Source organism: Rattus norvegicus, chromosome 13 (assembly GCF_036323735.1).
Source record: "Rattus norvegicus strain BN/NHsdMcwi chromosome 13, GRCr8, whole genome shotgun sequence".
NCBI classification, from domain to species: Eukaryota; Metazoa; Chordata; class Mammalia; order Rodentia; family Muridae; genus Rattus; species Rattus norvegicus.
The window spans coordinates 81,000,037-81,015,412 of record NC_086031.1 but is presented as its reverse complement, the minus strand read 5'-3'; the positions used below and the strand labels follow the sequence as shown (position 1 = coordinate 81,015,412).

Here is a 15,376-nt window from a genome sequence, read left to right as displayed (position 1 = left end):
ATCTATATCAGACATGAGGTAAGTGAAGATTTTTTTTCCAATCTATAGGATGCTGATTTGTCTTATTGACTGTGTCCCATGACTTACAGACACTTTTCAGTTTCATGAGGTCCCATTTATCAATTCTTGATCTCAGAGCCTGAGCCTTTGGAGCTCTGTTTAGGAAATTTCCCCCCTGTGCCAATGAATCAAGGCTCTTTCCCACTTTCTCTTCTATTGGATTCAGTGTATCTAGTTGTATGTTGAGGCCCTTGATCTACTTAGATGTGAGCTTTGTGCATGGTGACAATGGGTCTATTTTCATTTTTCTACATACAGACAGCCAGTTAGACTAGCACCATTTATTGAAGATGCTTTCTTTTTTTCATTGTATATTTTTGGCTTCTTTGTCAAAGATCAAGTGAGTGTGTATGTGTGGTTTTATATCTTGGGTCTTCAACTCTATTCCATTGATCAACCTGTCTCTGTACCAATACCATGTTGTTTTTATCGCTATTGCTCTGTAGTAGAGCTTGAGGTGAGGGATTCCCCCAGCCATTCTTCTATTGTTAAGAATTGTTTTCGCTATTCTGGGTTTTTTGCCTTTCTAGATGAATTTGAGACTTGTTCTTTTTATTATGTCTTTGAAGAATTGTGTTGGGATTTTGATGGGGATTGCATTGAATCTGTAGACTGACTTTCATCATACGATGTCCATTTTTACTATGTTAATTCTGCCAATTCATAAACATGGGAGCTCTTTCCATTTTCTGAGATCATCTTCGATTTCTTTCCTGAGAGACTTGAAGTTCTTTTTTTGTTTTTTGTTTTTTTTTTTCCAAATATCAGTAAAACTTTTCGCTCCCATTCTTTTGCCATTAACATGAAACCAGAGAAAGCAAAAATGTTTTGTGTTTGCAAAGCTTAAACGGCCTTTTTACCCAGAGTTCAAAACCTCAAGTGCCAAGGGGGAAGATGAAAACGCCCTCCCCCAGAACCCCTGAGCTGACCCTCGTCACCTTTAGACAAAAGCCTTCAGTCCACTGTCCAGGGACCCTGTTTGGGGCCAATTCAAGAGAAATGCCAAGAAATCAGGCCAATCCATTCCCGTGACACAAAGTGGAACAGAAGTTGCACCAAGGATCAAGTGCCTATATTCAACAGGGCACTGGAACCAGGGGGCTACTTCAGAAAAAATCAGGATTCATTTCAATGTTTTTTTTTTCATTTTGTTTTTAAATCAGTAAAAGAAACTGGGTCCTAGAAGCTGCAGTGATCTAAGCAGCAGCAGTTTTGTGCATTCGTCTTTAGTTTAAATATGTTTAAATTCTCACTCTAATGTCACACTTCATTTGCATGAAATTCTGCACCATACATACTAATAGTAAAGTTATTTACCCCCCCCCCCATCCCAAGAAGAAGAAGAAGAAAAACTATTCTGGAAGATAATTTTCACTGAAATGTAATCAAACTTCGTTAAGTGGATTGTGACAAGATGATAAATGATACGAAAATAACATTTTAACATTTGGCCATCAACTTAAGAAAATCATTTACTATATAAATTTTTGCAATTTTTAAAAGTAATACATTCTACCTTCATATGGTTCTCATAATTAAAGCATAATGAATGGGAAGAAAAGGAAAAGAGTGCATCTGAGTGTTAGTAATGAAGGTAGAGTGTATACACTGGCTAGAGTGCAGAATTTCATAGGCCAACAATGTAACAGTTTGTTTGTTCACTTACACAGGCCAAGTGGAATTTGCAATTACCAGTTGTACTAAATGCATCAAATAAAGCTCCTAGATTGACACTAAAGGTGCCACCTTAACGTTTTCCAGGCTGCAACTATGCATAATTTTAAAATGGTTTCTTAAATTTCTTTTTTCTTTAAATATAACACAAAGAAGGTGTTAAAACTGGTGTTACAGCTCAATAGAATAAGTATTCCAGATTTTTGGAGAGATGAAGAGGAAGATATTTAGAACCCTTCACCAGAATCCCCCCAACTTGACCATAGTAGATTAATCATGTGCTTTGTAGACATGGTTAGTCAATGACACCAGCTTGATGGATCTTTCTTTCTGCACCAAATCCCATTGAGTTATCTTAGCTGATGAAGAATCATTAGACATGGAGCATTGACATCATCTAAGGTGATGTTCTTTAAGCAGTTGACCAACTGATCAGGTTGAGGAAGCTGCATCAGCTTTGGGGCCGTCACAGACCTGCCAAACATTCCATGCGCTGCATTTCCCAGTGCGCTGATTAAGGACCACTGAGAATTCCACCTGTACTCAATGTCATCCTGAACTTCTTTCACATGAAAAGAGAGCTTGCTATCTCCTACTTAATAAAGCCAAACTGATCTTTCACACACTCCACAGTAGCCCTACAAAGGGGTATGATGTTGTAGGCCATAATTTGTGCATTTTGACCAAGTACACAACTAGAACTTGACATTCTCCCCTTTCTGTAGGCAATCCCCTTTGTTAGCAATCCCAACTATGCCAAAAGGATGCACTTCACCTTTCATATCCCCCTCCTCCACAATCTCAGTCATTCCTTGGTACTCAGTCTGTGTTGGATCAACACCTCTCATAGGACATAGAGTAGATGGTTGGATTAGTTCCCTCAGTACTGCCATTCACTGAATGAGTTTACTTTCTCAGCACTGACCTTATCACCTTTGCCTTTGGACAAGCTGTATTCAACCATGTCTTCCAGTTCAGGCTATCAACACCACCAGAGAACTCAATATAATGGAAAAATATCTCCTTAACATGGCTAGCTGTTTAAATAAAGTCAGAATTATCTTTCAGAGTTGCCGCATAACCCAAGAGCCTTTTGGAGTTAGAATGACCTCTGTTTGTCATTAATACTAAATTCAACCTTACCTATTTGAGGAGAAGTAGATCCTTCCACATCCTTGGCTTGAAAAACAATAGCTTCACCACACAGTCACCATAAACAATAATGCCATCTTCTGCCTCCTTGTCTTTGCCTTTATTTGGGCTTGGAGTTTTGGGATTGGAAAAAGTGGCTTCTTTTTCTTTGGTGCTCAAAAAATGATCTGAATGGGAATGGAATGAAACCATGCCCTTGGAAAGTTTTTTTAATTCTAATAGCATGATTTCTTTGGGCAGAGAGCAAATCAGGGACCACAGTTAAACTCTACTTCATGTGCAATGTGGAGCTGGTTCCCATCAAGAATCTCACTGAGGTGGAGGAACATACGAGCATCACAGTCCACACACTTAATGAAATCAACACCATGTCTCTGAACTCATCAGTGAACTGAAATGTATTTGATAGAACCTCTATGTTGGTTGCTCATTCTCATTTGTCACGTCAGTCTGTTGAAATATTAAACCTAACATGGTCACCTTCCAACGGGGTCACTTTGGATTTTGTGCCTTTGTCTCCAAAGGGAAGTTCTTTAGGAATCACAAAGTCAACTTTGATTTGTCCTGGCAATGGGTCATTCTGGTTTTTATTGGGTACTTTTGGGATAACTTTGGATACAGTTCCTTCAAAATGTTCAATGCTGATATCTTCAAAAATGACTGTTCCTTGAGGCAATAGTCTGACATCTGTTGCAACTTCTTTACCATTTCTTTCCTTGGTTGTGAATTCAACTTCATCTCCAGGATGCAGGGTTTCTAGATCACCTTTAAATTCATTTCTAGATCACCTTTAAATTCACTACAGTAAAAGATATCTCTTTTACAACAGCACCTCTTTCAATAAAGCCAAACACCTCCTTCATGGCACAGACTACTTCTTGATAGCAAGCTTGTTTCTTTTTCAAAAGCATAATGTTATGAGCACTTACAGTACCAATGTGTTTATTGTTCTAATTAAAGTTAATTTTATCTCCAGTTTCCAGCTTCACGTTCCCTTCCACGTCTTCAGAGGTGTAAGTCAGATAAAACACTTCCCCATTATGTTCATAGCATACACTCCCTGTTAGACTCTGACCCAAGGCAGCTGGAGATTACTAAGTTGTGAGGAACAGTACACACAACTTGTCCATTCACTGGTTCTTCAGGATGTATTTCTGGTTTTATCTTAACCAATTTAATAGCAATAGGTTTCCCAGTCCTCTGGTCAGATGATACTTCAAATTCCACGTCTCCTACTTTTAAGTCCTGGCGGTTGCCATTATATTGTGAACAGTAGAAGAAAAGTCTAGCTTGCCATTCTGAACACTGAATAAATCTGTAAGAGGTCAACAGTTTTTCAATAACCCCAGTCTCATGGAGTGCTGCCGAAGTAACATTGGGTACCTATTGTGTCCGTTGTGGAGAAGGTTTGGATCAAAGCTCATCTTGCAGTGATAATCAAATATTGCACTTTTCAGTAGTATTTGCTGACCCTACTTTTGTTTTCATCACAAAACAAAGTTGCTAGTATTTAAAAAAAAAGTGAGAGGAAATGATCTACCAAGCTAATAAAGAATACAACTGCTGCTGCACTGGGCAATCTCACAGTACAGCACTGAAGAAAACAAAGACTACTAGCAGTGTTGGGAAGTGCTCTTTCAAAGCTGTTGAGTAGGCACAAACTTCTTGTTTCAGAGCAAGTGTTGTGTCTTCAACTTGTGTACTTTTCTTTGGTTGTTGCGGGTCTGTTGCTTGCCTGATTTGAACTTGAAGCAGCAGTTTCAGGTGGTAAAGTCTGTTCCATTACACTTCATACCCAACAGCTCAGTGCCCCCTCTCCAGCACCACCATAAGCAGCACAGCCCGGTACATAGGAATATATGTCACTTCTCTTGCCGAGACTTGAAGTTCTTATCATAAAGATCTTTCACATGTTTGGTTAGAGTTACCCCAAGATATTTTATATTATCTGTGCCTATTGTGAAGGGAGTTGTTTCCCTAATTTCTTTCTCAGCCTGTTTATCATTTGTATAAAGGAAGTTTACTGATTTATTGGAGTTAATTTTATATTCAGCCACTTTGCTGAAGTTGTTTATCAGCTAAAGAAGTTCTTTGGTAGAATTTTTGGGTCCCTTATGTATACTGTCATGTCATTTGCAAATAGTGATACCTTTATTTCTTTGCCAATTAGTATCCCCTTGATCTCTTTTTGTTGTCTTATTGTTCTAGCTAGCACTTTGAGAACTCTATTGAATAGATATGAGGAGCATGGGCATCCTTGTTCCCAATTTTAGTGGGATAGCTTCAAATATCTCCATTTAATTTGATACTGGCTGTTGGTTTACAGTAAATCGCTTTTGAATTCCTGATCTCTCCAGTACTTCTAACATAAAAGGGGTGTTGCATTTTGTCAAATGCTTTTTCTGCATCTAAGATGATCATATGATCTTTTTTCCTTGAGTTTGTTTATATGGTAGATTATGTTAATGAATTTTTGTATATTTAACCAACCTTGCATCCCTGGGATGAAGCCTACTTGATCGTGGTGAATGATGGTTTCAATGTGTTCTTGAATTCGGTTTGCAAAAATTTGATTGAGTATTTTTGCACCAATATTCATAAGGAGATTGGTCTGAGGTTCTCTTTTTTTGCTGGATTCTTGTGCGGTTTAGGCATCAGAGTAACTGTGGCTTCATAGAATGAATTAGGTAGTGTTCCTTCTACTTCTATTTTATGGAATAGTTTGAGGAATGTTGGTATCAGGTCTTCTCTGAAGGTCTGGTAGAATTCTGAACTAAATCCATCTGGCCCTGGGCTTCTTTTGGTTGGGAGGTTTTTAATGACTTCTTCTATTTCCTTATGGAATATGGGCCTGTTTAGAAAGTTTACCTGCTCTTGATTTATTTTGGTATGTAGTAGCTATCTAGAAAACTATCCATCTCATCTAGATTTTCCAGTTCTGTTGAGTATAGGCTTTTATAGTAGAATCTGATAATTTTTTAAAAAATTTTCTCAGTTTCTGTTGTTCTCTCTCCTTTTCATGTCTAATTTTGTGAATTTGGATGCTGCCTCCGGGCCCTTTAGTTAGTTTGAGTAGGGGTTTAACTATCTTGTTGATTCTCTCAAAGAATCAGTCTTTGGTTTTGCTGATTCTTTGTATTGTTCTCTTTGGTTGGTTGGTTGGTTGATTTCAGCCCTGAGTTTGACTATTTCCTGCAGTCTACTCTTGGGTGAGTTTGCTTCTTTCTGTTCCGGAGCACTCAAGTGTGCTGTTACATTGGTAGTGTAAGATCTCTCCAATTTCTTTACCAGTGCACTTATTGCTGTGATTTTTCCTCTTAGCACAGCTTTTGTTGTGTCCCATAAGTTCGGGTACGATATGTCAACATTTTCATTAAGTCCCAGGAAGTCTTTAATTTTTTTTCTTTCATTCCTGACCAAATTATCATTGAGCAGAGAGTTGTTCACATGTATGTGGGTTTTCTGTTGCTTTTGCTGTTATTAAAGACCAGCTTTAGGCCATAGTGGTCTGATAAGATGCATGCTATTATTTCAATCTTCTTGTATTGGTTGAGGGTTGTTTTGTGACCAGTTATATGGTTGATTTTGAAGAAGGTACCATGATGTGCTGAAAAGGTATGTTCTTTTGTTTTAGAGTGAAATGTTCTGTAGATATCTGTTAAATCCATTTGGTTCATAACCTCTATTAGTTTCACTGTGTGTCTCTGTTTAGTTTCTATTTCAGTGACCTCTTCATTGGTGAGAGTGGGATGTTGAAGTCTCCCATTATTATTGTGTAGGGTCCAATGTATGTTTTGAGCTTTAGTAAAGTTTCTTTTATGAATGTAGGTGCCCTTGGATTTGGAGCATAGATGTTCAGTATTGAGACTTTCCCTTTGTGGATTTTCCCTTTAATGAATATGATGTATCCTTCCTCTTCATGCTTGATAACTTTTGGTTGAAAGACTTTTAATTGGATATTAGGATGGTGACTCCAGCTTGTTTCTTGGGACCATTTGCTTGGAAGACCTTTAGCCATTCTTTTACTCTAAGATAGTGTTTGTCTTTGTTATTGAGGTGTGTTTCTTGTATGCAGTAAAATACTGAATCTTGTTTGCATATCTTTGTTTGTTAGCTTATGTCTTTTTATAGATGAATTGAATTCATTAATATTGAGAGATATTAAAGATAGATGACTGTTAGTTCCTGTTATATTTGCTTTTGTAGGTAGCTTTATGTGCTTATGGCGCTCTCCTTTCGGCTTTGTTGTAAGAGGCTTAATATCTTGTCTTTTCTTTGGTATAGGTATCTTCTTTGTATTGAAGTTTTCCTTCTAGGATCCTCTGTAGGGCTGGTTTGGTAGATAGATAGTTTGAATTTGATTTTATCCTGGAATATTGTGGTTTCTCCATCTATGTTGATTGAGAGTTTTGCTGGGTATACTAGCCTGGGCTGGCATTTGTGTTCTCTTAGAGTCTGCATGACCTCTGACCAGACTCTTCTGGCTTTCATAGTCTCTGGTGAGAAGTCTGGTATAATTCTGATAGGTCTGACTTTGCATGTTACTTGGCCCTTTTCCCTTTGGTTCTTTTTTTCGGAGCTGGGGACCGAACCCAGGGCCTTGCGCTTCCTAGGTAAGCGCTCTACCACTGAGCTAAATCCCCAGCCCCTCCCTTGCAACTTTTAATATGATTTCTTTGTTCTGTGCATTTAGTGTTTTGATTATTATATGATGAGATGATTTTCTTTTCTGGTTCCATTTGTTTGGTGTTCTTTAGGCTTCTTGTATATTTATGGACATTTCTTTCTTTAGATTGGAGAAGTTTTCTTCTATGATTTTGTTGAAGATGGTTTCTGCTCCTTTGAGCTTGGAATCTTCACTCTCCTCTATTCCAATTCTTAGATTTGCTCTTTTCATTGTGTCCTGAATTTCCTGGATGTTTTAGCTTAGGAGTTTTTGATGTTTTGAATTTTTTTGACTGTTGTGTCAATCTCTTCTCCAGTATCTTCTACATCTGAGATTCTCTCTTCTATTACTTGTACTCTTTTTAGTAATATTTACATCTGTAATTTCTATCTTTCTAGGTTTTCATTTTCTGGTTTGGCTCTATTTGTGTTTTCTTTATTGTTTCTACTTCCAATTTTAGGTTTTAGGCCACTTTATGCAATTCCTTCACCTGTTTGATTGTGCTTTCCTGTATTTAAGGGATTTGTTTCCTCTTTAAGGGCTTCTGCCTGTTTGTTTTCCTGTATTTCTTTTGGAGTTATTTATATCCTCCTTAAAGGACTCTATTATCTTCATAAGATAGGATTTTAGGTCAGTTTCCTGATTTTCAGGTTTGTTGTTGTATTTAGGTCTTGCTCTGGTGGGAGAACTGGGTTCTGATGATGCCCGTGTACATTGGCTTCTGTTGCTTATTTTCTTGCACTTGCCTCTGGCCATCTGGTTAGCCCTGGTGTTTACTGGTCTGGGTGACTCTGTTTGGAGTCTGCCTCTTTTGTCCCTGGGTTGCAACAGGTCTCCTGGTAGGCCTGCTGCACTGGCTGTAGCAGACTTCCTGTGGGGCCTTCCAACTGGAGGGCCTTCAGGGAGAAGCTGCTGATTTGTTGCCCTAGCTGCAGTAGATCTCCTGGGAGGCCTTCAGACTGTTGGGTCTGAAGAGCATTCACACTGTTGTCCTGTGTGAAGCTGTTCTCTGAGGTAGTTGGGGATTGTCAAAGGACTATGGTTTCTGTTTCCTTTTGTGCAGCCACAGTCCAGGAAGGCTTTCAGTCTTTTGGGTCAGTTGCCCTGTATGCTGCAGAGCCCCTGGGAGGTCTTCAGACTGTGGTGTCAATTGCCCAGTTGCCCTGTGTAAGGAGGAACTCCTGGGCTGCCCTCAAGCTGTGGTGTCCTAGGTACAGTGGATCTCCTGGGATGTCTCCAGTTGTGGTGTCGGATGCCCTGGGTGCAGCAGATCTCCTAGGATGCCTCAGGATGTGGGATCAAATGTTTTGAGTGCAGTGGTTCTTCTGGTATGCTTCAGGATTCGATGTCAAATGTTCTGAGTGCAGCAGATCCTCTGGGAAGCCTCAGAATATAGCGTCTTTCAGAAAGCAGACTAGCTAGCAGTCTGTCCCAGCAGAAAGGACCAGGTGAAAGGGGAGAAGTTCTGCTTTAAAAGAATCAAAGCTTTTGAGTCCATACTGCAGCTTTTTATGCATCTTCATCCAAAAAACTACAACCCTGACTTACATTGTAGATTGTTAATGAACTGCAACATACCCGCCAGTCACCTGAGAGCAGTACATTACAAGTGCCATTGGCAGTCTTCTCTCCCTGTCAAAGGTTACAAAGGGTTACTATGTATGTATACATTTCTGTACTTTTATTTAAGCACATTATCTTTTAGCCATCTACTTATTTTTCTCACATTCTATGTGTTTATTATAGAACTTTTCTGTTTGTTTATTGTTAAATTGTGTAAAATGCCATTTCTCAACTTGAGCCTTGCACTATTCACTCTCTGAAGCCCTTTTTAAAGTTTCAGTACCAGGTGCTAAACCCTGGATATTGCACATACTAAGCAAGTACTCTACCATTGAGCTGCACCTCTAGCCCTGTGTAGTGCCTTTTAATAAGCACAAGTGTTGAGTTTTAGTGTAGCAAGTCACTCAGTTTTTATCAACTGTGAATCTAAATAGCTCTTTGCTACCTGAAGGTTAGCCATCTGCCCTAAACTGCTGTGCTTCGTGTCTCTGTGTGTGTGTGTGTGTGTGTGTGTGTGTGTGTGTGTGTGTGTGTGTGTGTCTGATGCTTACTCCATCTGGAATTGAGAAATGGCAATTTAATTTTGTTGTTTTCTCCTGTAGACAGCCACTTGTTTGACATCATTCAGTGCACAATCTAGTTTTTCCCCAGTATGTAGTACTTCTTAGATCATACTTCTGCTTGTTTTCTTTTATTGGTCTGATGGAATTTGTTTTTTAGGGGGTTGGCTTGACTATTCTTAATTAAAGCTGGGTCCCCTGAACTGGAGTTAGAATGTATGGCTGATGGGATTAGAACCTGGGTCCTCTAGAACAGCCAGTGCTACTAACCACTTAGCCTTCACTCCAAGCCTATACACCTTTAAAAAAAAAAAAAAGCAGTCATGGGCCAGCAATATAATTCAGAGGATAATGGCATTGTTGCTAAGCCTGATACTTGATTTTAATCCTGAGAGCCACATGGTAAGAAATCAGCTTCTGTAAGTTGTCCTCTGAACTCCACATGCCATGGCGTGTGCATATGTTTATAACACATTGTAAACAGTTTTTAATGGGGAAAAAGGTTAGAGAAATTGCTCACTTGTTAAAGTGCTTGTGGCACAAATCTGAGGGGTAGAATTTAGATCCACAGAACTTGCCTAGTGTCTGTGATTCCAACCTCAGATGAACACAGTGAATCCCCAGAGACTAACCATACCAGCAAGTTCTGGGTTTGAGTGAAAGGCCCTGCCTCAGTGAAAAAGGGGGAAGAAGGGCTGGAGAGATGGCTCAGCGGTTAAGAGCACCCGACTGCTCTTCCAGAGGTCATGAGTTCAATTCCCAGCAACCACATGGTGGCTCACAACCATCTAAATAAATCTTAAAAAAAAAAAAAAAAGAAAAAGGGGGAAGAAATCAAATATTTCTTGGTAGCACTCTCAGGTCTCCACATGCATGTGCATGCGTGTCTTGTTGCACCCCCCATTCCTACAGACATCCATACACACAAATACACATATACATGTATACACACATATACATGTATATGCACACGAAAATGAAAAAGTTATACTATGAAGTATATACTATGAACTCCAGCCTTATTTAACAAAACATTTTTGAAGGGCCTCATGGGAATAATGCAGACACTGTAGACTTGGTCATTAAGAAACATGGGTTCAAATAATGAGTCCATTGTTGATTATTTCTGGGAGTCTTCGTGGTCTCTTCTTAATTTGTATATGCATTTCCCACCTTCTAGAGTAGCCATACGTTTTTTTTTTTAAGCATGTAAAGTATCTAATGGGAACCAGACTTGGCACAAATGCTGACATGTGAATTACCACTGCTCTCCTTCTGTAATCCTATTTCCATACTTACTTGATAGCATTTATCTTCCTCAGCTCAGTTGTTGACCTCCCACCTCTTATTTCCCTCAGGTGATTCTAGTCACAAAATTCCTATTTCAAACTTTGAATTCGGGCATGACCAAGCAACTGTGCTACAAAACCTCTATAAATTTATTCACCCAAACCCAGGGAACTGGCCACCTATTTACTGCAAGGTAATATCCAGTAAGGAGTTCTTTTAAGATTACTCTTTTAGACACCAAAAGATTTAAAAAGATACTAAAAGAATTTCAGGGTTTTTTTTTTTTTGTTAGTTGTATGTTTTAAAACGTTCTAATTTCTGTGAAGTTAGTGAGCCTTTAAATTCCTAAATTTTGGAGGCTACAAAAGTTGAGTATAATTTTTTCAAATCCCTTTTGAAATACCTGCAATATCTTTTTAGTCCAATGAACGGATACTCCATTCTGTATACATACAAGATTACATGCTACACAAGATTACTTTCTATTCAAAGCTGTCTGTGTCACATTTTTTTACCCCTTTTGTGATATTTAGAAAAGGCTTTGCTTTATCTAAATTCTCTAGGATAGTGGTCAAAAATTGGTTCTTAAACTTGCTGCACATTCTCATGACCAGATCACATGATCTGAACATTGACTTCTTCATTGGCCTACCCTAAGTCTTATTTGACTTTTCATAAACTGTATTAACATTGCATATGTTACTGTATATAGCCAGTTAATACCAGTAGATTTTTCTAATGTATGCAATTTTTTAATAGTTTTCAGATAGTATCTGTCCTACACACACCTCAATTTGAAAGGACTGTTAATTAAAATAACTGAAAATAGGTGAAAAATAACAGTAATTTTTTCCTTCTGCAGTCTGATGACAGAGCCAGAGTCAACTGGTGTTTGAAGCGTATGGAGCGGGCATCAGGTGAGTGGAACCTGGGTCATTGCAGGAACTGCAATATATACTTGTGTTTTGACAGAGTGTTCTGAATGCCCAAATTCACTAATTGTGTTTTTCTGTTCACTAATGGAAGAAATAAGGCAAGATCTAGAACTTCTCACTGTAGAGGACCTTGTAGTGGGAATCTACCAGCAAAAATTCCTCAAGGAGCCCTCTAAAACCTGGGTTCGAAGCCTCCTAGATGTGGCCATGTGGGACTATTCTAGCAACACGAGGTATTGATAATGATTTTGTAATTTGCTGATGTTGATAACTTTTCTGAGCTACATTCTGAGAAAATAGGTTTGAACTAGGTTTTAGGTTTTGTAGTTTTGTTTTCTTTTTGTAAGTACTTTTTAGTTAAATCTAATAAACATCTAGGGGTTGGGGATTTAGCTCAGTGGTAGAGCGCTTGCCTAGGAAGCGCAAGGCCTTGGGTTCGGTCCCCAGCTCCGAAAAAAAAAAAAAAAAAAAAAAAGAACCTAATAAACATCTAAAACTATTTTTATGTGTATGAGTGTTGGCCTGTGCACACACCGAATGAGTTCCTGATAATCCTGGAGGCCAGATGAAGGTGTCAGATCCTCTGTTCCTGGGACCAAGCCCAGGGCTCTAGACTGCCCTTTACTACTGAGCCAGCTGTCCAGCCTAGGAAAACTTAAATGCTATTTTTAATATTAGCATACAATAATTGATGGAAATATACATTGCTGTTTTATACTAAAATCAAAAATACTGTCAAATAACCTGACTAGTCTTTACCAGTTAGAATTTGTCTACTAATGAAAAGAATGCTTTTATATTTATTTTGACTTTATTTTTATTAAATTGTTTTCATCATATGTATAATTGTTTATTTTTATTTTGAAATAATCTTAGATTTACTGAAAAGTTAAAATATTAATAAAATAAGCACAGTACTCTCTTAGTTTCTTTAATTAACATATTAACACATTGTCATAATGATTTGTCTCTACATACATACACACTTTTTCTAAGCCACTTGAGAGTAAATTGATCACTGCTTCTTTGTATCTAAGTATGCCAATATTCCCTAAGAATTAACATTTCTCTTATAGTGGTATGATTATCAAATTCAGAATATTGCCAATGACACAAAGACCTATTATCTAAGCTGAAGTTCATTGGTTCCAATCCTTCCATGATTTCTTTCTAGATAAAACAGTATCTAGAGTTCAGTCCTGAGTCACATGTTGCAAGGGCTTGATGTCTGTTACAAAAACTTTGCTCTGGAACATTTGTTGGTCATGTGTATGCCTGTATGTTACTAGGGCTGACCTGGAATTCATGAACCTACTGCTTCAGCCTCCCAAGTGGTAGTATTGCAGGCATAGACTACCACTGCTAAGGATCCCAATCCTTAGTCTATGTTTCTCAGTTTGAGTTGGCTTATGTTTCTTCATGACTAGGCTAAGATTATGCATTTTAGGAGAAATACCACAAAAAAATACATCTTCTCCATATGTCACACTTGGACATGTGTCAGTTTGTCCCATTCCTGATTGACAACTTAGTTGCCTTAGATCTGTTGAAATTCCCTTTGATCAGTCACTTTCATGTACCTACCTCATAATGGGTTGGCATGAACTCAGCAGTAGAGTGTTGCCTAGATAATATAAGGCCTGAGGTTCAATCTCCAAATAAAAATAATTTAAAGTATTTTTGAGTAATGAAATTCCTTAAATTGTCAAATACTAGTTCTGGCATCCAGTGATGATTTAGTTGGAAGGGCTCCTCCCGTGCTTGTGAAATTGTGATTTTTTTTGTTGTTTCTTCAGAATTCTTTAGAATTCTATAATAAAGGCTTTTGTTCACTACGTAATGGAGCTTGTTTTTTAAGCTCTAATAAATAGCATGTGTGGCTTGAAGAGGTGCCTTCAGGCAGTGGTCTGTCTTTTCCCAGCCTCTGGTCACTTGAGTACTTCTTGCTTTGTAGTACAGTCCAGCTTCATCCTTCACTGCTCCAGTCATCCCTTGGATTAGCAGTTTGTCTGCTAGACCCACATGGTGCTGAGATGAGAGATCTGTTGAGTATATGTGTCTTACTGTTTGAGTCTTGGAGTGCATTGACAGAATTGTCAGTGTTGGTGGAACCATGGCAGTTCAGAACTCATTTCTGATTGACTTTAGTCTGAGGATAGAGTCACAGGTGTTTTCTCAAAGTTACTTGAGTTCTTTCTTTCACCCAGTCACAATAGTGCTTGTTTCTATCCCATATTGGTCCCACCTCATTTTGTTGGTTTAATTAGCCTTTGAATGTATAAAGCACTAGCATTTTTCTAACAGTGCATATTCAAAGTGTCACTCACCTCACTAAAACCCTACAAAGGTTTAGAAATTGACTTGGGGAGAACTGACTCTTTATAATGTTGACTTGTGTTCTAGGACAAAAGTTGTTTTTCTTTTGTTCAAATCAACACTGTCTTTGTAATATGTATTTATGTTTCTCACACAGGTTTGTAGGTCTAATATTGGTACATTGATGAGGGTCATTTCCTTTGTAAATTTTAAGCTTCATAATCTAACATTATTTAGTAATTTGTGTATTTCTGGGGAACTATATAGTGTAAAGTAGATTTTTAAATGTTTTGAGATGTCTGCAAGGAAGGAACCCTCAAAACTTTTATTTCTAAGCTTTCGGTGTTTTGTAACATTCTATAGATTATGAAATGTCATTTTGAATAAGTACTGTTTAATTCATCCTCTAACAAACCTAATAAAGTAAATGTAAGCCTTTTAAATGAGTAGATTAAAGGTCTTTCTGGATTCTGTTTCTTACAAATTACAGATCTTTGCATTAAGACCAAACTCTGTTGATTGTTATATAAAAAAAACCACTGGTAATTACTTATGTTTATGTTTTTTGATAACAGTATATAATCTATTTTACGAACTGTCCTGTGGACACACAAGAATATTCCATTCTCTTTAGGGTTGCAGGACTTTAATCTATTCATAAGATCTACATCGATTGTTGGTTAGTCAGTTTTCTATTACTGTAATTAATGCCCAAGATAATCAGCCCATATAAAGAAAGAGATGGTTTTTATTTTGAAGGCTCAAGTCCATGATCAGTTTTGTGACTGTTCAGGCAGTGCCGTAGAGTTGAGAGTGTGTAGTAAGCGAACTCTACTACCTCAACACTGGGAAATTAAAGAGGAGGAGATTGGTGTTAAACAGGTGTTTTAGCAGGCACACACTAGCCTCAACTATCTGAAGGCCTCCCACTCACCTTCCTCCTTTTTAACATAAGGACTACTGTGTAAACATACTTTCCTATACTTGTTGTGTTGAACAGGCTGGCCTTAAACTTAAAATCCACCTGCCTCTGCCTCCAAGTGCTAGAATTAAAGTATGCACCACTATACCCCACACCTTGCTTCCTATATAAATCTATCGCCTCCCAGGAACCACTAAGCTGAGGACCTTTGGTGGCATTTGGGCCTTGGCAGGAATAT

At 38.1% G+C, this 15,376-nt stretch overlaps 1 protein-coding gene and 1 pseudogene across 1 annotated transcript in view; one reads left to right on the top strand and one right to left on the bottom strand.

Moving 5' to 3' along the window:
* Mael (maelstrom spermatogenic transposon silencer) overlaps positions 1-15,376 on the top strand; it is a 39,584-nt gene that overhangs the window by 14,211 nt on the left and 9,997 nt on the right. The window contains exons 6-8 of the mRNA NM_001108857.1: positions 11,034-11,158; positions 11,828-11,882; positions 11,992-12,133. Of these exons, the coding sequence (NP_001102327.1) occupies positions 11,034-11,158; positions 11,828-11,882; positions 11,992-12,133 (322 nt within the window). The remainder of the gene's footprint in view (positions 1-11,033; positions 11,159-11,827; positions 11,883-11,991; positions 12,134-15,376) is intronic.
* LOC134481527 (cold shock domain-containing protein E1-like) lies at positions 1,893-4,310 on the bottom strand (annotated as a pseudogene).